We start from the raw sequence: 24,666 nt of genomic DNA, 5'->3' as shown, positions 1-24,666 counted from the left end.
GCAATGTTTGTCCTGGAATCTCATATTTAATAAGTATTTTTAGATTTTCTTTCATCTTCTTGTCCAGATTGCCTTTTGGAGATTAAACAATGCTAAAAATTTCCGACCCATACTGTGTAGAATAGCACTTCTTTGGCTGATTTGTTCAAAATTTTTCTCCCTCAAGCTCTCTAGGAGTTTACCACACCTTAAGACCCAAGACTGTTCATTTCTCCTTATCACTCACAATTATAGATTTAAACTATGATCTGTCCTTAACTTTTCTCGATTTCTCCAGCAGCTTGTCCTGAAGCTACATATACACAAATAACAACTCAGGATGGTGCAGTCTTAAAGAACAAACACGTGTCCTTGAATAAAGAACCATAACACTTTCTGTTTCATTAACACTACCCCAGATCAATTCCTTAGCCTGGGACAGATTCCTTTCAATTTTGGAATCTGATACCCAAAAGCAAAAGATTCAGAATAAGAGGCAAATTATAAACTGTATACACCAAATTACACTATCACTACATCCTACCAAGAAATAGGGGAAAATGTCTTTTCATGAAAAAGCTACCCATGTCTCACAATTATGTCTAAGATTCACCCACAGTCTACATTGTATTGACAAGTTTCACTCTTCTGTTGCCTTTTCCAACTCAGAATTTTTTTTTAAGTTCCATGCATAAGACAAGTATACAGACATAGACACAAACTCTGTTTGTTCCTAAAGAGTTTATGCTCCAACTAGGCAAAAGAAAGAAACCAATCTTTAATTATCCATACTTTCCATAAACCAGTCCTGTAACATCTCAAAAGTGATTTGGCATGGAAATGCTGACATACACAAATCATTTGGACACTTAAAGAATATACAGACTGCAATGTCTTCTCAAGTGCTTTTTTCTTCCTTTCAGAAAGTTTTTAAAAATGCTGTTCCATCTGCCAAGAATGCTCTGCTCCCTGTACCCCAATCCCTACACTTAGAGAACTATTACTTTCAACTTAGGCCTTGACTTAAATCCCACCTTCTCTTTTCCAGTCTAAGCTGAATTTTCAAATCATGCTCTCATATAACCCCCAGTACTCTCTTTCAGAAACCTAATCACCATTTGTAGTATTTACTTTATGGGGACAAGAACCAGATCTACATTTTAGCACATCTCGCACTATCCATCTAGCACTGTCCAACACACAGAAGGCACTCAATTAACTGACTTACATAAATGACTAGGTTCTCTCAATAGCAAAATATCTCAGAATTTTGCAGCTTTGGGGGAGAAAACAAAAAGGAAATAACTAAATTAGCTACCAAATTACCAACTGCAAATATGTTTGCCTGAAGGTTCAAGACTATCAACTTGTTTTATTCCCTAAAAAATCATCTGCTCTCTCAAAATAAAATAACCTATTTCTTACAATTTATCACAACTCCAAGGTGCTTCTTAAAATCCACTGCAGAAGTATATCACCTCTTCTTCCTCACAATTTTTGTGAATTAAAATAATTTTCACTGACGAGTCACAAACCTGGCAACATCGTCCACTGACTGGTGCTGTTCTTTAGCTATCTCACGAGGGTTTTTTTCGTAATTTCCATCCCAAAATGGTAAATGGAACATAAACATATTGCAAAAGGAATAATTCAGAAAAGAGATGGGAGCAGGCAAAAATCACAACAAACATAATATAAAAACCATTTAGCTGTGGCGGCTTGAAAACTAATCTGTCTGCTGGGACAGGACAGCTTTTTAAGGCTAGTCTAACAGAGTATACGAATTTACACTAGATTCAATCTTCTGAAAATAGCACAGGATTAGACCTAGAATCCAGAATTTAAGTATCTATGTCTGAAACACCGGAAAAAGTACTTTTAAACCCTTAATGTGCCTAGAGATGACTTAAATATACACTAATTTAAGTACTCTAAAAACAAAATTATTTAATTAGCAAAAAAGTATTTGTTTAGTTTCAACAACGAAATCAGGAAGAGTATGGTTGCAGTCTGAGTCCCCCAGGTAGATTTTTCAGTAGTTAGTCCTCTTTAACCATCCTTCTATGGTCAAAATTAGAAGTTTTTTTTTTTTTTCCTGGCTAAATAATGGACATACAGGCATTTATATCCACAGTTGACCCCTGAGCAACACATGTTTGAACTGCAGAAGTCCACTTAAACACAGATTTTTTTCAACAGATGCAGTACAGTACTGTAAATGTATTTTCGCTTACTTTGTTGTAAGAATACAGTAGATAGTACACACATAACATACAAAATATGTGTTGACGGTTACTGATGAAGCCAATAGTAGGCTACTGGTAAGTTAAGTTTGGGGGAAGTCAAAAGTTATACAGTTATATGCAGGGGTGCCTGGCTGGCTCAGTCAGGTGAGGGTCTGACTCTTGATTTTGGCTCAGGTCATGATTTCACAGGTCATGATTTCACAGGGGTGGGATCGAGCCTCAAGTCGGGCTCTGCGCTAATAGTGTGGAGCCTGCTTAGGATTCTCTCTTCCTCTCTCTCTGCCCCTCCCCCACTCATACTTTCTCTCTCTCAAAATAAAATAAACATTAAAAAAAAGTTATATAGGGGCGCCTGGGTGGCGCAGTCGGTTAGGCGTCCGACTTCAGCCAGGTCACGATCTCGCGGTCCGTGAGTTCGAGCCCCGCATCAGGCTCTGGGCTGATGGTTCAGAGCATGGAGCCTGTTTCCGATTCTGTGTCTCCCTCTCTCTCTGCCCCTCCCCCGTTCATGTTCTGTCTCTCTCTGTCCCACAAATGAATAAACGTTGAAAAAAAAATTTAAAAAAAAAAAAAAAAAAAAAAGTTATATACAGATTTGACTTGGGGGGGGCTGCTGCTCCTACTCCCTATGTGGCTCAAAGTTCATCTGTGTATGAGAAAAGCTAACAGAGGACACTGAGAGCTGCCTGAGGTATTCACTCTTCCTGCCCAATTACCTATAACTGATCTTCCTTAAGTTAAGGTGCTAGCTATTTTCGGGGCACCTGGGTGGCTTGGTAGGTTAAGCATCCAACTCTTGGTTTCGGCTCAAGTCACGATCTCACAGTTAATGGGATCAAGCCTGCTTGGGATTCTCTTTCTCCCACTCTCACTCCGCCCCTTCCCTGGCTCACACTCTTTCAGTCTCTCTCAAAAGTAGTAAGTCAACATTTAAAAAAAAAAAAAAAAAGGTTCTAGCTGTTTTTAACATCTGGGATCTGGGGTATTCAAGAAATGAGTTGATAGATGACTATACAAAATATATCTAGAGATTTATGATGAAGCATTCCTATCATCAAAACTATCACTAACTCCTTACTATTAAATGGGATTTACTATCACTTATAGACAATCTTGGGTTAGTTTCTAGCTCTTCAAGTTCTAGAAGAAATCTCAGTAAGCTTACCCTGTCCAAAATTAAGTTTTGGGTTTTTTTTTTTTTTTTTTTAAGTTTAGTAATAGCCTCTGAGAACCATTCCATAAGAAAACATCACAATGCCAAAAATACATTCATTTTGATCTATCAAATCAATTTACATTACTTGTCATTCCCTATTAAGTGAACCACAAGCATACATCTTTTGAAAGCCTGCCACTTCCTCTCTCTCTCTCTCACACACACACACACACACACACACACACACACACACACACACTCTCTCTCTCTCTCTCTGACCCAGTGTTGCATATAACTTTCTTCTCGCCCAGTTTCCAAATCCCATTTTCCTTGCTCAACTGTAGCTTACCAAAGAAGAAACATTCAATACAGTGAATGTCAAAATAATATTATTTCTTCTAAAAATGAGTAGAATCTACCTTTATTTTCCTCCAGTCCTTGACATTATCTACGTTTTAAATTAGTATAAAATCTTATGATTTTATGTAGTTTTCATCAATTATATAATTACAAGTAAACAATATCCAATGAAGTTTAAGATACAAACCAAAACAATGCCTTAAAGTCAAAAGGCAAACTAACTTAAGTAAATACTTGTCCAGCTACTATATTAAAAACAATATTGAGGGGCGCCTGGGTGGCTCAGACAGCTGAGCGTCCGACTTCAGCTCAGGTCATGATCTTCAGTTCATGGGTTCAAGCCCCACATCAGGCTCTGTGCTGACAGCTCAGAGCCTGGAGCCTGCTTTGGATTCTGCGTCTCCCTCTCCCTCTGCCCCTCCCCCGCTCATGCGTGTGTGTGCGCGCGCGCGCGCGCTCTCTCTCTCTCTCTCTCTCTCAAAAATAAATAAACATTAAAAAAATTAAAAAAACAAAACAATACTGAGGGGCACTTAGGAGGCTCAATAGGCTAAGCATCCAACTCTTGATTTCAGCTCAGGTCATGATCTCATGAACTCACAGGGTGAGTTAGAGCCCTGTGTGCTTGGGATTCTCTCCCTCTCTCTGCCCCTCCCCTGCTCGCTTACTCTCTCAGAATAAATAAACGTTAAAAAAAAACAATATTGAATTCTTTAACCTGGAGTTCCAATAAAATATTATCAAAGAAGCTAGAAAAAATTGACATGAAACTTAAAGAGTGATTGGATGTTTTGATTAGGGAAAAATTTTAAGTTGTGAATATCATAGCTGTATTTTAAGAAACTTTATCTTTGAGCTATATACACTGCAATATTTAGAGATGAAAATATGTAACGTCTAAGATTCGTTCCAAATTATATGGGACAGGGAAAAGGTTGGGATCTGGATGAAACAAGACTGTCACAGCTGAAGATGCCGAATACATGGGAGTTCGTTATACTACTGTAACTTCTGCATACATTTGACAATTTCCATAATACATAATTTACCCTACAACACCGCATATATTTCTGCCATCAATGACTCATTTCACTGCCCATGTAACATTCTGTTCCAAAAATGTCTTTTAAAAACCTCAGGGAAGAGATTACATTGTGACAAATCACTTTTAAAAAATGATTTAAATGTCACATATACACAGAAAAAACAGAAGCAACAAAAGGGGAAGATTTTCAAAAGAATTACCATCAGGCAACATGTATTACGACTTATGCAGAGTACAAGTGTAAGACGAAAAAAAAATTAGGAGTTAAAGAAAATTTTAGAAAAAAGCTCCATACGGTAGTCAATAATGCACCACAGCTATAAAGGAAAAGGAAAAGGAATTTGAGGAGACTCCCAGAGTATATTACAAAACAAAAGATTCCTCTCTTTAGCTCATAATATATGTATGGTAATAGCTGTATAATTAACATTAAAAGCCCTTTTCCCCAAATAATTTCTATCTCATCCCACACATCTTTCTTTCTAAAGTAACTATCCTTTACTAAGATGCATCACTTAACTTTTCTATCATTTAAGTGATAGAACATTTCACCTACGATACAGCACAAAATAACTAAAATCTGACCTTTGAAGTTCATTGTCTACTGAGCTATATATATTACCAGCAAGAAAGAGAATCCATATCAAAAAGTCACCTAGTAAATCTAGGAAGGTCTACTCTGCACTAGTCTAAACTTGGATGACTTGAGACTCCACTAGCAAGTCCCCTGTCTAGTGGCAGAAAACTGAAAGGAGAGAAACAAAGTAGCCATTTTTAAAGATAGTACTTACTTAAGAATGGTTTTTGCACTACTGCAGTCTTCAAATCGAATGGAGTAACCAACTTCCTGGCCCAACATCACATCCATTTCATCAGCAACTCTCTGAGCCACACTCATTGCAGCCACTCTCCTGGGTTGGGTACAGGCAACTCCTCTCTTGGGTCCTGGTAATGATCGCATGTACTCCACACACCACTGTGGAATCTATCAAATAATTTCACATTTAAATTAAATTCTACTCTGCCTGCATATTAGGTATACTTAACATGTCGTATTTTATTGCATTCCGATCACGTAAAACAAAATTCAGTCAGGCACACCACAAATTATTAAGACTCAAACTTACAACATGAGCTCTTGTGAGCTCTCTAGGCCAAGGAGGAGTCCTACGTAACACTGATATGACATAACTGTACTCCTGAACGGGCTAGGTCCCCCGAGGCTGTGCGAGTACGCTCTCTAACATCAACTGTTCCATCATTAAGCATTTCTCTATACACTGGAAAGAAACTCAACCCATGAAACATTCTACTTTAGGGGCGCCTGGGTGGCTCAGTCAGTTGAGTGTGACTTCAGCTCAGGTCGTGATCTCACGGTTCGTGAGTTCGAGCCCCACGTCGGGCTCTGTAGCCTGGAGACTGCTTTGGATTCTGTGTCTCCCTCTCTCTCTCTCTGCCCCTCCCCTGCTTGCACTCTGTCTCTCTCTCAAAAATAAATAACATTAAAAAAATTTTTTTTAATAAAAAAATACAGAAAAATTCTACTTTGTAACAAATGTGAGTTTCCAAAATTATTCTAAGAAACTATTAATTAAATTCTTAATGAATTACAAAATGCAGGTAAAAATAGAAATCACATCCTCTTGTAGTTATAGAGCTATGTGCCTTGTAACTCCATTCAAATTTGGTTTGTAAGCCAGCAGAATCTAACTCCTATCCTTCTGCCTGCAGGAGAGGAGGCACAATACCAACACCTTAGGTGCCATCTTAAAAGTCAATTACAGTAATTGTCAATCTCGAATTCAACAGCACCTGGAGAAGCCAGAAAAATCACCAAAAACATCAAGCGCAAGCTGGATGGCTGCCATGGTGACAGTGCATTTCCTCCTTGTTCCATTATCAATAGAACCTAATAGAACCTCGAATTTCATGGCTCTTCATTCACTTACCTGCGTAAAAACCATGGAAAAAATCTAAATGATCACTACGAGAAATGGGAATCTACTGCTGTAAGTTCATGATGGGTGTCCATAAAAGCATCCAAAAGCCTAACAAACTCTGATGCTAGAGAAAACCCACGTGCGGGTTTTTTTGGTACAGGATCTGTACAAGGACACCTGTATATAGGTTGCTGTACCATTACTGTATTTTAGTTACATTACTTCTGCAATTTGGGGATAACCGTTTTCACCGACAAATATCTGACAGGGGAAGGGTGACTTTGCAACCTCTCTAAGAATTTTTTAACAATATGTATCTTTAAAGGATTTGAAATGAACAGAAATAAATACTACCCTAAAACAGAAGGGTCTCCTCTCTACGTCTGTAAACCCACAAACCAAAGTTTAAGTGGCTTTCTAGCAAAGTTTTATAGATTTATCTCATTTCATCAAGCTTCTTACATAGGCAAAAACATGTACTTTATAAGACCAAACAAAATGAAATTCAAAGGAACATTTGCCATTCAGTTAAAGCTATTTAAAACTAATTCTGAATTCTGAAGGCAAGAATGTTCAAAAGATTTTTAAATTTACTCCAGTGAAATGGATAACTTACTCCCACTTTAAAAACAAAATATAAAGTTTTGACTAATATAGCAATTTCTGAACTTCTGATCTCAGAACCTCTTTATACTCTTAAAAAAACCAAGGATACCAAACTAATAGATTTACTATATTAGGAAATTAAAACTGAAAAATTGTTAGACTATTAATTCCTAACAATAAAAGCCCACTCTATACTAACACAAACATTTTCGATGAAAAATAATTACATCTTCCAAAGAAAAAAGAAAAAATTAGCAAGAGTACATTGTTCCTGCATTTTTGCAGATGTCTAATGTCTGGCTTACTAGAAGAGTTTTATTCTCTAATGGGCTTCAATTCTGGATGTGTTGCCATTATTTTTGTTTCACTGGAAGTAAACTCAGAAATTCCCAGGACCTTAGAAAGAGTTTCAAGGACCTTCAAGGGTTCCCAGACAGTATTTGGAAAACGGCGCAGTCAATGCCATCTATTCATAGTTCTAAGAACAGCATTAAGAAGGGAAGCAGGAACGGAAATATGCAGGGTACAGGCTTCTTCAAACCAGGATTCAAACTGGCTCCAACCCTTCTTTTCAGCTTCTGCCCTTCCATTTGAGGCTACCTTCCTAAAAACCGATCCTCAACCCTCTAGTCTTATTTTACACATTATCCTGATTGGTCTCATTCTCCTCGGACTTCTAACATTACCTAGAATACACCAAATAACAATCCTAATGACAGTTCCCATACCTAACCTTGTGGTCATTTCCACCTGAGAAGCAGTCCATTGATATCACAAATTCAATAAGTTCAAAACCAAAACCATTTCTCCCCTTCCTCCAAATACTTATTAATTCCTTCCATGTCCCCTCAGCAGTATTAACATCCTAACTCCAATCCACCTGTCATTCTCCGTTCTACCACCTTACCCAGTCAAATTTTTGTGATTACCTCCTACAGAATCTGTCATCAACATTCTCAAAGACAGAACATTGTTGTAAAAATTCTTATCATTCTCCTCCAGTGAAATGCTCTGATGGCTCCCCCATCTACAGTATGATACATTAAGGCTCTCAGCCTGCTGTTCATCTCACCTGCCTCTTCACACACACCCTATGTGCTGGCCAGGGTATACAGAGCTTTCTCCTCTCTGAACTTGTGACCTTGTTCATGCGGTCCCGTGGACTGAAAGAACTAGCTTTAGTCTCTTATATATGGATATAGTAGGAACATAGCAAGTTGCAATGCAAAATGACTTTATTAGGAGTCTTAGTCAAGAGTCGATAGTTTAGATTTTGCTTTGAGGATTGCATCTTCTGACAGGCACAAAAAGATAACCAAAAATGGCTGACTACTCTTAGTGGTTTCGAGTCAAAGTTTTTAATAGGATTATGTGAAAAAAGCATTTGGATGCAACTCATTATTCAAGCTTTCAGCTTCCCTTTGAATCCCCCAAATGCCCTGCCATTGTAAGTACACAAAAACAAAAAAACCCATAAATATTAATCCAAATAATCACAAACCTTTTGTTTCAAACTGATGTTCTTCTACATTAATTGCTCCTAAATAAACTCATCTCTGAATTAAGGTTAACCACGTAAGACCACAGAATAGCAGAATGAAATAAATATAACTTTGGCTATAACAAAGGAATAGTTTTAAATACTGAGCCCACCTAAATATCTATTACGTAACCTAGGGCAACCCACTATATCTCTAAGATTGTTATGAGTCTAAGGCTCATTTTGCTCATCTGTAAAATGGTGATTAACTTCCTTGTAGGGTTGTTGAAACACTTAAGTGAGGTAATACATACATAGGACACAGTGCCTAGCTTTATCCAACTGTTAACTAAACAGATAAATTAACACTATGCAAACTAGATAAACCAGTTGAAGTAATTCTTCAAAATACTATACTAAGAAGTTTAGAGTTATTGTATCTTTTCACACATTATTCAAATTTTCACAAGGTAATAGTGAAACTGAAATCAGTTTCAATTCCTAATATCAACACAAGAAGTTTTCTTTCACTTATTAAGAAAAATCATTTTAGAGGCTCAGTCTTTAAAAGCTTCCTATTCCAGTTGCCATTGTAGCCTTCAAAATGTTTCCATGATATACCCAAATCGATAGGTTTGTTGCGTACGTAACTTTTTTTTTTTTTTTTTAATGTTTACTTATTTTTGAGACACAGAGAGCATGAACAGGGAAGGCCAGAGAGAGCGGGAGACACAGAATCCGAAGCAGGCTCTGGGCTCTGCGCTGTCAGCGCAGAGCCCGACATGGGGCTCGAACCCACAAGCTGTGAGATCATGACCTGAGCTGAAGTCGGATCCCCAACCAACTGAGCCACCCAGGTGCCCCTTAAAGGCTCAGTCTTTAAAAGCTTTCTATTCTGGTTGCCACTGTAGCCTTCAAAATGTCTCCATGATATACCCAAATTGATAGGTTTGTAGCATATATAACTTTAAAAAAGTAGAATAAAAAAACGGGGCGGGAGGTGGGGAGGTGCACCTGGGTGGCTTTGTCAGTTAAGCATCCGGACTCTTGATTTCGGCTCAGGTCATGATCTCTCAGTTTCATGGGTTTGAGTCCTGCATTGGGCTCTGTGCTGGCAGCGTGGAGCCTGCTTGGGATTCTCCCTCTCCCTCTCTCTCTCTGCCCCTCCCCACTCGCACTGTCTCTCTCAAAATAAGTAAACTTAAAAAAAATAGAAATAAAATAAAAATAAATGGTAATCGCATATGCAGTATGTTCAATTCTATACATGTATCACAGGTATATAAATGTGGAAAACAAGCCACCAGGAAACACAACATAATAATTTATGAATTTATTAAATTCATTTCAGTACTCCCTGGATTTTCCACATTTTCTACAATGGCCAGGGACTACTACTTTTGTAGTATCTTAAAAACTTTTAAGTCAAGCATATGAAAATATGATTAACACTTCACTCACAGCAAGAAAATGCAAATGAAAAATTACACTCAGGGGTGCCTGGGTGGCTCAGTGGGTTATGCATCCAAGTCTTGATTTTGGCTCAGATCATGATCTCACAGTTTCAAGAGTTTAAGCCCCGTTATCAGGCTCTGCACTGACCCTGCAGAGCCTGTTTGGGATTCTCTCTCTCTCTCTCTCTCTCTCTCTCTTTCTCTGCCCCTCCCCTGCTCACCATCTCTCAGTCTCTCAAAATAAACTTTAAATTATTTTTAAAAATTACACTGAAATGCCATTTTTTACCGATCACATTTGTAAAATTTCACATTCAGTAGTATACTCTATTTGGATATGGATCTACTTGCTCATGAAAACCATTAGAAGCAGCACAGGGGTCTATAACGTGGGTCCAGTAAACAATGGCTCATCCATTTTTGAAACATATCCTCGGCATATTACTAACAAGATACTAGTGTTTACTTCTATGTACACGGGGGGAGGATGTAACTAGATGGATGGAGGTCATGCACGGGGAAACAGACTTTAATTTAGCCATTCCATTTTTTTTTAAGCATAGATAATCCTCACATGGTTCAAAACAATTACAAAACAAAACAAAGAAACAAATGAGAATAGCAAAAACAAAACCGCCCCAATGGTTCAAATCTCTACACTCAAGCAATGGACAAAACTTGTACCTCCAAATTTGCACTACCCCAGAATCAAAGTGGTGGGAAAGCATCATTCTGCCATACTTAATATTAACAAAACAGCACTGCTATTTTCCTCTAGACTCAGGAAAACAGGCGTTCCCTATCGGATTCCCACTCTCTGTCACTGAAAAGTGCTAACCATCAAAGCAGCTATTATTCTTCAGGATGTTCTACCAGACAGACAATGGGAAGGACGACCAGAATCAAATAAGTAACATTTAGTAAAGGTAAACATCAATACAGTATATACCATGGTATACGATAACTCACCTGTGTTGTTTTACCAGACCCAGTCTCACCAACCAGTACAAAGGACTGATGTCTAACCAGAATATCTGTAAACCTATCCTTGTATTCCCAAACAGGGAGCTGAAGCCGTTTCTTTAAAATATCATAGTATCGAGGAGTATGGGGTAAGTTGGTAAATGGATTAATGCACTGTGGAAGTGATGTGTGTCCTGCATGTCCGGTGTGTGTTGAATGAGCAGAATGTGTCGAATGTGTTGAATGAGCAGAGTGGGTTGAGTGAGCTGAATGGGAAGCTTTTAAAGGTGGTAATCCAGCACTGATAAGCATAGCATTAGTCGAAGCTCGCAATTCCTTCTCCTTTTCTTTTTCCCTCTCCCGCTCTCTATCTCCTCTATCACGTTCTCGGTCTCGATCTTTAGACCGATCTTCACGATCCCGGTCACGATCTCGATCCTTCCTAAAAACAAAAATTTAGAATTCAGATTCTGAAATTTTACGTAAAATGTTTTTGGCAATGTTACAGTCACAAAGAAAGTAAATGTCCAACCAAATGTATAAAACCAATGTAAAAAACTCGATGAATTACTTAAGTATCAGAAATAATGGTAATAAAAAGTCCTTATAATCAAGAATTCTCCATGCCTCACCCATAAACATCTTTCCCTCCATGATGAGGCCTCAAATTTTGTTAAGGGACGGCCTCTTTCTACAACCTTTTAGTCACCAGCTGAGATAACACAAGAACTCAGACTCGAGTAAGGTAAAATCCCTTCTTAAATAGGACAGGAGAAGTTAAAAACTGAGGGCAAGGTGGGGAAAAGGTAGAGGTAAATAAAGCAAAAAGAGGGTGATACCACAATCTTCCCCAGATTCTCCCTCATGTTACATGAAATGGTATTTTCTGCATTGACTAGTATGTTCAAAATTCAAAACTATTTCTGTACTCAAAGACAATTCCTTTTCATGTAACAGGATATAAATTAAAGGACTGTAGGTGAGTTTGTTTCCAAGTTACACTTTCTAGCACGTTCTCAACATTGTTTAATAAGCATATATTTGCTCTATAAGAAATACTAAAATCAATACACTTTCATTATTTTGTTTTCATTGTTTACTCCTACACGATCTCCTTTATAACAACTGCAAAACACTGAAATTACTTTGTAAGCCTATGTATATTTCACCCATCAAGTGAAATATAGCCAATAAAAACAAGCTCCAATGAACAACAGTAAATTTTTTTAAAATGTTAAAATTCTGCAGATGGCCACTGTATTAAACCTACGTCAATTTTAAGCACTCAATTCTAGTATCTACTTCTATTTACTAGACATGATTCCTAATACAATACTTTTTAAATAATCTCTGCTTCTTTATTCTACTAATCCTGTTTACTTCAGAACAAATCCTATAGCAAACGGGCCACAAGGTGTTTGGATCCAGACTTGAAATAGTGAAGCAACACAGAGCTAGAAGACAAGCCACTTACACATCACTATCCCTTATCCATAAGATACAAAAGACATACAAATTTCCCATACCCCAATTATCAGTAGCCAAGCAGGAAGGACCATTCATTCTCTAGCACATCAGCAGGACAAGAGAAATCCCTTGGTAGTATACAGCTAAAATGCTAGACCCAGCAAGAGTTAGGATGGTTTCCCAACTACAGAAAGGAGACCAATTATATTTTATGTTGTCCTCCCTAAAATATAATTGAATTGCACAGTAATTTACATAGACAGAAAAGTTTTATTATGTGCAAACATACATACACACATTTCATGTGTATATACACTTTCATATACCCATTTATACTTTTCATATACATACAAAATATATATATGAAAAGCGATTCTCCCTTCTCCCATCCCAGTGTTCACCTCCAGAATCACAGGAGGTAACAAGCTAGGATTGAAGCCTTTCATCCCATTTGGCACAAAGAAAAAGAAAATCAAAGGGAAAAAGAACCCCAAGGATAACCTAGTAAACATACAAAATTAAGTCTCAGAATTCAGCTCCCTACCCTATCTTTGAAATATGCCATCAACCATCCTTTCTTTGCTTTCCACATTCTGCCTCTGGTCTCAGGTGCTCATTAATTAAATAAGCATATTGCCCCGAATGTAAATGGGAAAGTTTGTAACTTTGACACAGTAATATGCCCAGCAAAATGAGAAGCACCGTAGCCATGAATGGTTCAAAGACCAGGTATCTTAAAAGGTCACAGAACATAAAAGAACCTTTAAAGAACAATCTGGTCTAAATGCAAAGGATTCATGTTTCTAGTACTCTAGAGGTGGGGGGCAGGGTGCGACAGAAGACCATTACCTGACCAACAAGAGACACAGGACAAAAATAGAAGTTTATCGAACTCCACTATACTCCTAGCACAGTACCAGGCACTTAACATATGGACCTAATCTTTCAAGAGTTATAAAATACGGGGTATGGAAAGTGATTGACAAATCATATCACCTTGTTAACAGCGATACAAAAATGTTTTTCGAGGGCCTATTTCATCAGAAACTTCATTACCAAAAATAAATATAGCATAGGAAGCATAAAATACATTCTAAGGACACAAGATTTAACTGCTAAGAAATGGAAGTAAAGACACCACTGGCAAGGTATAAGCCTCAGTTTACTAACCTGCAAAATGAGAAGTATTAATAATAATAAAATAAGAAAGCAACAGGAAGTGGGACACCTGGATGGCTGTCGGTTGGGTGGCCAACTTGGGCTCAGGCAGTGATCTCGCACTCCGTGGGTTCGAGCCCCGCATTGGGCTCTGTGCTGACAGCTCACAGCCTGCAGCCTGCTTCAGATTCTGTGTCTCCCCCTCTCTCTCTGCCCCTCCCCCACTCGTGCTCAGTCCCTCTCTCAAAAATAAACAAACATTAAAAAATTTTAAAAAGAGGGGCGCCTGGGCCGCTCAGTCGGTTAAGCGTCCAACTCTTGATATCAGCTCAGGTCCTGATCTCAAGGTTTGTGAGTTCAAGCCCCGCATCAGGCTCTGTGCTGACAGAGCAGACAGAGCCTGTTTGGGATTCTGTCTCTCCTTCTCTCTGCTCCTCCCCTACCGTGCTCTCTGTCTCTCTCAAATTAAATTAAATATATATATACATATATACATGTGTGTGTGTTTATACGTAATTTAAAAAAGAAAGAAAGCAACAGGAAGGATGCAGAGGGTAAATTCAATCATCTTGAAATGCTGCCTATGATTCGAACTACCTACTTTCAATGGCGGAGGGAGGATAAAAATTAAGTCAGCTAGGGAGGATTCTCAAACCCACTGCTTCATAAATAATGTGTAGACTACCAGGTACATGCATGTCTTCTTTTTTTAAACAAGCACTTCTATTATACAGGAGTTTTGTTGTCACAAAGATTTACTCATTGAGATAAGAGTAATGTTTAAAAACCTGAGTAAAAAACAGTGCTTATTGATCACACAGCCACGGTACTGGCAGGTAGACACAGTATGACACAGTCGTGAAGCACTTGTTTCTTACATGTCCGAGCCACTGCCCTGGCTCAGCACTTAAGCTAACAGTATGACCACAGTTACTTCTTTGTAAAATGTGGTTACTCATATGTCTTGTGCAGTATTGCAAAAATTAAATAAGTTAATATACGTAGTGTGCTTAAAATTGTGCCTGAACACAGTAAATGCCCAATAAATATGCTTATCATTAAAGTTTGTTTTTTAATTTACAATACCATGTGAAAATTCCACATGAAATAACAAGAACTGCTTATAAGATGTCAACGGATTATTAAAATCACAATATTTTAAATAAGCAAGTTTTTTATCTGGCAATCTCACTTCTGGAAGTTCTCCTAAGGATAGAAGTGCACAAACATGTATGTATACACATCAATAATCTTTTCACTTGTAAAATAATAAAGACTGGGAAACTACCTAAACGCCAACAAACAGGAAACAGGGCAGACAAGTCATGATACCCCTTTACAAATAGAATATTACAGAGCCAGTGAAAAGGATAATGTATATCTATTCTATTGTTTGACACATTTCTTAGTAAATAAAAACCAAAACACAAAAACAACCAATATTGAAACATCCCACTGGTAATAAATATTACAACTTATATTTGTGAATAACCATGCAAAGACTAAATACAATGCTCATCAAGGGGTTAACCAGGAGGATGAAGATTTCAGAGAAGTTTCTGCCTTTTCTTTGTATCTTTAAGTACAGACATTTCTTCGGTTCCCTGGGACAAGTGACTTAAAACCTCACTTTCATCAAAGGACTGCAGTGAAAATGTGGTTATACATACAAAGCACCCAGAATCCTTTGGGGAGCACAGTCATGTATTCTACCCATGTTTTATTTGTTTCACTTGTCCACAATTAGGAAGTAATTTCTGGGGTGCCTGGGTGGCTCAGTCGGTTAAGCATCGGACTCTTGACTTCAGCTCTGGTCATCATCTCACAATTCGTGAGTTCATGCCCCACATCCGGCTCTGCACTGACAGTGCAGAGCCTGCTTGGGATTCTGTCTCCCTCTCTCTCTGACCCTCCTCCACTCATGCCATCTCACACAAAATAAACGTTAAAAAAAAATGTTTTTTTAAGGAAGTAATCTCTGAAACAAACATCAAAATGGATAATGTCCCTATGTTCATGAAGTTTTCTCCATACTTCAGCTGTCTTTTTTGGTAATAATTTTATATTATTATAGAAAACGTGGGATGAAAAAAGCAGTAATAAGGTCACTATGTAACAGAAACCTTCAACTTTTGTACTTGATTTCCAAATAAAATACAGCAGGACTAAATAATGCCAGATACAGCTTGGGAACTTGAATCTAAATGAAATCTTCCACCAAATTACCTTCCTTCTCTGGGGAAATGGGCCAGCCATTTTCAGCAGTGGAGTTCATAAGACTGACAAGCCTATTATTCCCTTAGATAAAACCACTTGCTAATAACTATTAGGACCAAAAACAAAAAACCCTTCAAGACTGCACGGCAGTCAACACAAGTTAACTTTTAAAATTATCCAATTGGGGGCGGTGGGGGGAACCCAAGCACTATCAAACATTGTAACCCACTGTTAAAGAAAATTAGTTCTGTGAGAAGTGATACAGAAATGCGTACAGAAACTTCTCTCCAGAATATCTCAGAACTTGGGCTTTATTCCAAAGAACTCTCCTTCACCAACAGGTAGATGTCATGTGATATCCAAGAGAATCATAGGGTCACCATCGCAGACCTGAAAATGTCCACATTTTTACGGAGCATATCTGTTTTGCAAGAGAAAGGGAGCAGCTCTATATGTACCATGGAACCACTCATCTCAAGAAAAGCATTTAAATGGTGCACATACACACAAATATGAATAAATGAATTCACTGCATCCCAGTGTATTTTGTTCCAACGTGAACTTGTGTGAGAGACATCAGGTGCATCTTAGCCAGATGATGCAATTTATTTTTACTTCACAGGAACCAAGAACCAAGTGCTCCCTACTTTACAACCCGTTACAAATGTCATTAAGATAGGCTGCATTGACTTAACTACAGCCATGGTCTGTGCTGTAAAGAAAATGGCCAAGAGTGAGAATGAAAAGATCAAGGTTCCAGATCCAGCTACACACTAAGAGCCCAAGCCACCTTCACGGAGTCTCCATCTCTCATCCCTTGAGTGGAGCTGATTATACTCTTCAAAGTCACTTCCAGCTCTAAGGAGTCTGTAACACTATAACCTAAATGTGCTAAAGTTTTGCTGGGGGCAGGGGAGGAGAGATCCTAAAAAGAAAACAGCCTAAAAATAGAGAAAACGAATGTCTAACATTGTAAAACTAAAAAAATCACAAGATTAAAATGTTACATACTTCTGCTTTCCACATTCAACACGGGAAGGTATCAAAAAGTACACCCTACCCTGGCTTATACTCCAGACACTTAACAGACACCTGGAAACCAATCCAAATGAAGAACTTTGGGAGGACAAAAATTCACAGAAGTTATATAGATGGCTTGACACAGTGATTCTTTACGCTCTCTCCACATACGCAAGGATAAAACTGTGAAAAGTGTTTGGATACTTTTGTGTTCTAGCCTGAATTATCCAAATAAATCTCTGAACTTCAGGAATGAAAACACACACTGGACAAGAAACGATTTTGATGAAATTGCTAAAGTCAACTGTTAAATTCCTCTGTAGCTTTCAGAAAATGCGAAGGGAAAGCAATCGGAAACATCACGAGTCTATTTCAACTCCCCAACAACCTCCCCACGGGCGACATTTTGCCATAAATACTAAAAACGTTTTGAAAGGTGTCTGCCTGTTTCGAAAGCTACTAGCAGAGGGGCAGAAAACGAGAACTTCTTGGGGGGGGGGGGGGGGGGAAGCCTTCTAATTCCCATCCCAGGGATGCCCAACAACCAGTTTTAGCCAAAGCAGGAAATAAAGGAGATGGCGGGAGCGTACGCAGAGAGCGGAAGTTTGCCTAGTATCTACTTTGAAGTGTTTGAATGGACCGAGACACAAGCTCTCCCGCCAAACTACAAATGCAGTGGCTCCAAACCCCCAGCCCTCGTGCCCATCAGGTATACTCCACATTTTCCTTTCCCCCGCAGGCCCTCTACTCTCCCTTCCCCCGAGAACTCGTCCGCACGCCTCACTCAACTCCCGCCACCCCCATCCCAACCTACACAAGAATCCACGCGCTTCCCTCACTTTCTGGCCTCCGCGTTTCTCCTTGCGGGGCACCCAGCCGCCCCCCCGCCCCCAGCAAGGTCCTCTCCGCGGTCGCTCGGCCTGAGAAATACCTGGTGCCCTTGGAAGGGAATACTCCCGCCGCGCCCTCCCCCACCCTCTCCAGGCCTTACCCGGGAACCCAGGCCACGAGGTCCGCGGTTCCTCCCGGCTGCTCCCCTCGAAGTGACTCTTGCTTGGCTCGGCCCGGGGAGGAGGCGCCCTCGTGGCCACGCAGGCCTCTCCACCCTCCCGATTGGGCCGGGCGGCGGCCGCACCACACATCTCCCCGCGCCCTTGCCCAGCCGAACACCGGGAGTGGCGCCGCTTTCCCCGACCCGCCGCTAGTGAGCCAAGCCCAGAGGGAAACAAAGGGTCGGGCTCCAGGGCCGACGTGGCTAGGCCGGCCCTGGCCCGCTCTCCGCGGGGACCCCAACAAAGCCCGAGCCGCTGCCTCGCGCCCCCGGCCTGGCTTACCCATCGGTCCCCGCACGCTTCTTGCCGGAGGGGTAATCCTCCCCCAGGTCCAACCGGTGCCGCTTGGACATCTTCGGACTCTGCAAGCGCGCGGATTTGAAGGAAGAAGAAAAAGAAGCTGGCGGCTGTATTGGTACAGTCGAGGGCAGCTACTTAACTCTGGAGGACCCCCACCCCTCCCGCTACAACAGCCTACACCGTGCGGCCGGAACCAGGAGCTAAAATGGCGGCGGCGGCGAGGGCTGGGCCTGCGCGCGCGCTTCCGCAGCGTGCTGTGCGTGCTATGCGTGCATGCGTGCGTGGTGCGCGCGCACGCATCGTAGGCGGGAATCCCAGGCCCGCCCTCCTTCCGCCTCGGCGGCTTCCTCCCTCCTGAGAGCTCTGTCCGCCAACGGTGCGGCTGCTCAGAGGTGTATGTACTGTGGCCTTCCTGCCCTTCTGATTTGGGAAATTCAGAGAGGAGACAGTCTAGTCCTGCTTAGGAAATTTTATCCGTCTCCATTATCCTGGCTTTAGGGGAGTCTGACACCATGAGAGGTTAAGAAACTAATCGAGATCATGACAGCAAAAACAGGGCAGAGCCAAATTTGGAACCCAGTATTTTATAACTCCCAATCTAAAAGAACTTGCAGCCACTGACCAGACCCCTTTCAATTATGTCAGGGAAACTGAGGTGAGAAAATGTCAAAACTCTCCGTGATCCATTTTGGCCCCCCCCCCCTTTTTTTTTTTAAACTAGCACGGGCGGCCTGTATTCAATCTATATTTTGTTTGTATGTATGTTTTTTCCCAGAATAGAGGAAACTGGCAGTAAAGGCGTAATTTGCTTTTTTTACCCCCTGTGTGCCTATTATGGGATTCCACAGTGTTAACCCTACTTCTGTCCTCATTTTTACAGTGACACTGCAAGGTAGGTGTTAATAGATGTGAACACTGAGCCTGGGGAAGATAAGTCATACGGTCATAATAGCTATCCGAAAGCCATAGAAAATTGTTGGGGTGAAATGACTTTTATGACTTTTGTGGGTCTCTGCACCCAGAGCATATGTGTTTCCCAGTTTGAAGGCTACCATTAAGTACTTTAAAATTTGGGAGAAATAATGATGGAAAAGTTGGAATTCTATCCACCCTAAGAGAATCAGCCTGTCTTAAATGTGCAAGGAGACCTGGTGAAGGAGGATGTGAAATCGAGACAGTGATGCTTCTGCCTTGGTCCTAGGTTGTACTGAAAGAAAAGGATACCCTAATCAATTGTGTTGTAATCTGAATGAAGAAAAGCCATACCTACCAAAAGATAGTGGCCTTTCTGGAATCTATAATAAGGGGAACAAAAAGCCAAAATCTGCCAGAACGTTCACACTGCTTGGAAGGAGGGGCAGAGTCCTGTGCCTAGATGTTCAACCTTAGATTTTTAGATACAACTGGCCCTAGAAGAGAGAAGAGCCACCCACCAGGTCCCTAGAGCTTCCTGGAAATGCCAGGAAATATTTCCTTTACACCAACTCTTTATCTACTAGACAAACCTTTGATCTATTATTTGTCTGTGGCATGAATTTATTCACCTGGAGGGAACGTCTTAGGCAACTAACCAGCTCCAAATGTCCAGTCAGAGATGTCTTCCAACCTAAATTAACGATAATGAAAATAGCAAATGCATATAAAGAACTTAATGGGTACCAGACACTGTTTCACGTATATAAATATTTTCTTAAGTTCATTTATTTATTTGAGAGAGAGCGAGCCGGGGAGGGGCAGAGAAAGGGAGAGAGAAATTCTCAAGCAGGCTCTGGGCTGATAGCGTGGAGCCTGATGCAGCGCTCGATCCCACCACTGGGAAATCATGACCTGAATGGAAATCAAGAGTCAGATGCTTAACCGACTGAGCCACCCAGGCGCCCCCGTTTCTTGTATATTTTAACCTATCTGGCCCTTACGACAACTTTCAGCTAGGTGCTATGAGCTAGACTCCTTTACAGATGAAGAAACATGCACAGACAGGGTTAAGCACTGTGGGCAAGATCACAGTTCTGGGATTCCCAGACTGTGTTTAAGTGCTATGCTGTGCTGCTGCTAAGTAGGTATTCTTATCCCACATTGTTCTCCTAGAGTTTGGTTATTAAGGACAAGTTCCACGAATCTGACAAACTCAATGTGGACTGATAAACTGAATTTTCGACATTGTACGAGGGGAGGACTCATTTACAGGGCTCTGGGTAGACAAGTTAGGATTTGGAAGATTTGAACCCAGCCTGACTACAGAGCCACACTATTAACCACTACACTGCATCACTATGGTCTATCTTAATTACTTCATGCACTTACTCAATGAGTGTTTATTAAACCCCCATGTCAGGCACTGAGTTTAGTCCTGGGGAGACTAGACAGAACAAAACAGTCACAGCTCCTGCCTTCGTAACACTTATCAAAGGAAGAGAGGCATTAAACAGCTATGTACGAAAATACCTGTCATTTGTTAAAGCTCTGATAAGCGCCAAAAGGGCCATCTAAAGGGGACAGGTGCTCTGCACACATATAACAAGTGGTTCTGACCAGAATGAGTGTTAGGGGAGACCTGAGAAAAAGACATGTAAACAAAGACCTAAAAAACGGGTACAAATTGGTCAGGCAAAAAGAGGGAAGCATTCCAAACAGAAAACAGCCTGTGCAAAGGCCCCAAAACTTTCAAAGGTCAGATGCAATCCATAGACCGAACAAACGACTGCAACGAGATGAGGAAGACATGATCCCGCAGATCCAAGAAGGGACCACATCATGCAGAGCCTGAGGGGTTTTGCTAAGGACGTGGAGCCTTTATCCTTCCCAAGAGCAACAGGAGGGCATCACAAAGTTTTAAGTGCGAAGACAGTATGATCACCCTTGAGCAATTGCCAGGATCAGTTGCCACAAATCCCCCGCTTTGGATTCTCTTTAGCAGCAAAATGCCTACTAATTTGCAAGAATCTTCAGTACTGCCTTTAATCACCCTGTCCTCTCTCCACCACTTAATGGATAGAAATGGTTACAGAGTGTAGTCGGCACTACGATTGGCCATGGAAATCCTGCCAAGAGTGAATGACATCCCTCAGTTCCCAAGAAGACTACCTGAAGACCTCCTTTAGCTGTCAGCTCCTTTCAGGAAGCTCATTGGCTAAGGGAAGGTCCCCGATGGCATTTTGAATACAGTGTGGAAGTATATGCGCCTCGTCCTTCTTCCTAACTTGGGACAACTGTGAGCTCCAGAGTCTCAGAGCTCCCTGCGAGGTCACCTGGGGCTGTTGTTATAATGGCATCTTCTGTACCGCAATACGGTTCGGTCGGTAACCACCCAGAGAGTTAGCTCAGACCCCACAGTTAGGTGTATAGTCCTCAACAAGACTGGCCTTGCTCCAGATGCCATCCACAAGTTCGGGGGGCCCAGGCCACCTGCACTTCTGACTAACTGGCTGCAAATTCAGGTTCCCCCACAACTCCCTCAGGTTCACTAGTTTGCTACAATGACTCACAGAACTCAGGAAAGCACTATCATTATGAGTACAAGTTTATTATGAAGGATACGAATTAGGACCAGTCAGATGAAGAAATAGCATGAGGTCTGGGAGGGTCCTGAACCCAGAGCTTCTGTACCCTCTGCCTGTGGAATTAGGACACCTCACACTCCCAGCACGTGAATGTATTCACAAACCAGGAAGCTCCACCAAGTTTCAGTATCCAGAGTTTTTACTGGGGTTTCATTTTGTAGCCATAATTGATTGAATCATTAGCCCCATGATTGAACTCAATCTCCAGCCTCTTTTCTCCTCCCTAAAGGTCAGGAGGTTGGGCTGATGTCAAGAGGCTCAAAGCCTCAAACTTTTTTTTTTTTAATTCTTTTTAATGTTTATTTTTAAAAGAGACAGAGTGGGGGGGGGGGGGGGGAGGGAGGGGAAGGGCAGAGAGAGAGGGAGACACAAAATCTGAAGCAGGCTCCAGGCTCCAAGCTGGCAGCAAAGAACTGGATGCAGGGCTCGAACCCACAAACGGGTGAGATCACGACCTGAGCCCAAGTCGGCCACATAACCGACTGAACCACCCAGGCGCCCCTCAAAACCTCAACCTTTTAATCGCAGGGTTTGTCTTTCTGGCATGACCAGCCCTCACCCTGAACCATCTTATTAGCAAACTCAAGTGTGGTCCAAAGACCCACCATAAATGGCAAAAACAGTCCTATCACTTGGGAAATTCCAAGGGTTTAGAAGTTACCTCTCAGGAACCAGGGACAAAGGCCAGTCGAATCCTGCATTATGCAAAAGCATCACAGCCCATCTTTTTCACTGTCTGATCCTGCTGTCCTCTCTTCCCTTCCACCGGTATTGGTCCTAAGTGTACTCCTTAATAAACTTCCTTAACATTGATCTTTGCTTCAGAGTTTACTTTTTAAAAAAAAAAAAATTTAATGTTTATTTATTTTAGAGAGAGAGAAGGGCAGAGAGAGAGGGAGTCACAGAATCCAAAGCAGGCCCCAGTCTCCGAGCTGTCAGCACAGAGCCTCACGGGGGGCCCGAATCCACAAACCATGAGATCACAACCCCAGCTGAAGTCGGAGGCTTAACTGACTGAGCCACCCAGGCGCCAGAGTTTACTTTTCATGGAACCCACTCGAAAAGATTTGGTGCCAGGAACGGTCCAAGAAAGCAGACGCCGTGGTTGCATTTTGAAGTTGGCCACTGGTCGCCGGCCCACAATGAATCAGTGTTGATGGGTAGAACATAGCTACCACGAGAAAACAGGGCAATTGTTAAAAGTTTTGCCCATGGTGTACTAGGAAAGAGCCTGTGGTACATAGTGAAAGAACATGCATTGCTATCAAAATATGAGGGAAATAGTAACTGTAAACATATAGGATGTGATGGCTACTGCTAAATGGAGTTGATGCTTTGGAGAGATAATCAATGATTAGAGTGGTAGATCTGCAATTCAAAGTGAAGTGTGAACACCAGAAGACCTTCTGGGAGCATATAAAGAAGTTCTCATCTCCTGCAGTGGGAAGGCAGAGAACACTGAGGACCAGTCCCAGGACTTAAACCTGACAGTACAGAAAGCCAAGTGGAGACTTGCAAAGATTAAACTCTCAACTTAGGCAGACGTGACATGTCAAAGGCAGGGCCCTGGTAGGGAAAGAGTGGAACCGTCACACATGGGATGGGGGCACTTAGGTTGATACACCCGAACAATGTTGAATTTCTAAATTCCCTTCAACCTGCTGAGACTGCCCAAATGCCCCACTCCTCCCTATTAAAAGCTAGTGGTCCTTGCTTGTGAATTAGTGACAGGCCTCCTGTCTGCGGGATAATAATGCACTTCTCTCAGGATATACCCCCACTTCCCCTGCTGACTACTAGGCAATAAAGCGAAGTCACAACATATGATATTCCAGGGACATCTTAGGGTTGATAGTATTGGAAAGTGACCCTGTCCCACAAAGGCTGTAAGACCTAGCTAACAGGTACCTGCAGGAGTCAAGAGGGTGTGCATGGCAACAACTAAATTTAAGTGTAAGGAACACGTTAAGACAGGAGATACAATAGGGGCACCTGGGTGGCTCAGTAGGCTAAGCGTCCGACTTCAGCCCGGGTCATGATCTCACGGTTCCTGGGTTTGAGCCCCGCATTGGGCTCTGGGCTGACAGCCTGGAGCCTGCTTCAGATTCTGTGTCTCCCTCCCTCTCTCTTCCCCTCCCCCGCTCTCACTCTGTCTCTCAATAATAAATAATAAACATTTTTTAAATTTTTTAAATAAAGAGAGGAGATATGATAGAATTATATAAAATGCTCAATTTAAACCACGGAAGGCAAGCAAAAGAACAGGTGAAAAAAGAAATAAAGAAAAAAACTATAAGGAATAGAAAACAGTTACAAAATCAACCTAGGGAAACAAGAAAAACAACTTACTTTAAAAATAAGTAAAGGATTCAGAAGAACCTGGGTGACTCAGTCCGTTGAGCTTACTTTAAAAATAAATAAAGGATTCAGGAGAACCTGGGTGACTCAGTCAGTTGAGCTTCCGACTTCGGCTTGAGTCGTGATGTCACAGTTTGAGAGTTTGAGCCCCGAGGTGGGCTCATTCCTGTTAGCAGGGAATCTACTTCATAGCCTCTGCCCCTCCCCCTCCCTTTCTCAAAAATAAACATTTTTTTGAAAATGGGGAAAGGATTTTAATAGACATTTCTCCAAAGTAGATACACAGATGACCGATAAGTACATGT

General features: G+C 41.1%; 1 protein-coding gene across 1 annotated transcript in view; it reads right to left on the bottom strand.

Moving 5' to 3' along the window:
- Window positions 1–18,705, bottom strand: part of DHX15 (DEAH-box helicase 15) — a 61,804-nt gene extending 43,099 nt beyond the window's left edge. The window contains exons 1-3 of the mRNA XM_045474378.1: window positions 18,426–18,705; window positions 11,236–11,671; window positions 5,578–5,771 (exon numbers count right to left, since the gene is read on the bottom strand). Coding sequence (XP_045330334.1) covers window positions 5,578–5,771; window positions 11,236–11,671; window positions 18,426–18,496 — 701 coding nt within the window. The 5' untranslated portion in view covers window positions 18,497–18,705. The remainder of the gene's footprint in view (window positions 1–5,577; window positions 5,772–11,235; window positions 11,672–18,425) is intronic.
- Window positions 18,706–24,666: the final 5,961 nt, after the last annotated feature.

This window comes from Leopardus geoffroyi, chromosome B1 (assembly GCF_018350155.1).
Source record: "Leopardus geoffroyi isolate Oge1 chromosome B1, O.geoffroyi_Oge1_pat1.0, whole genome shotgun sequence".
Classification (NCBI taxonomy): domain Eukaryota; kingdom Metazoa; phylum Chordata; class Mammalia; order Carnivora; family Felidae; genus Leopardus; species Leopardus geoffroyi.
Note: the sequence above shows the minus strand (reverse complement) of the source record. Positions and strands in the feature narration are given on the sequence as shown.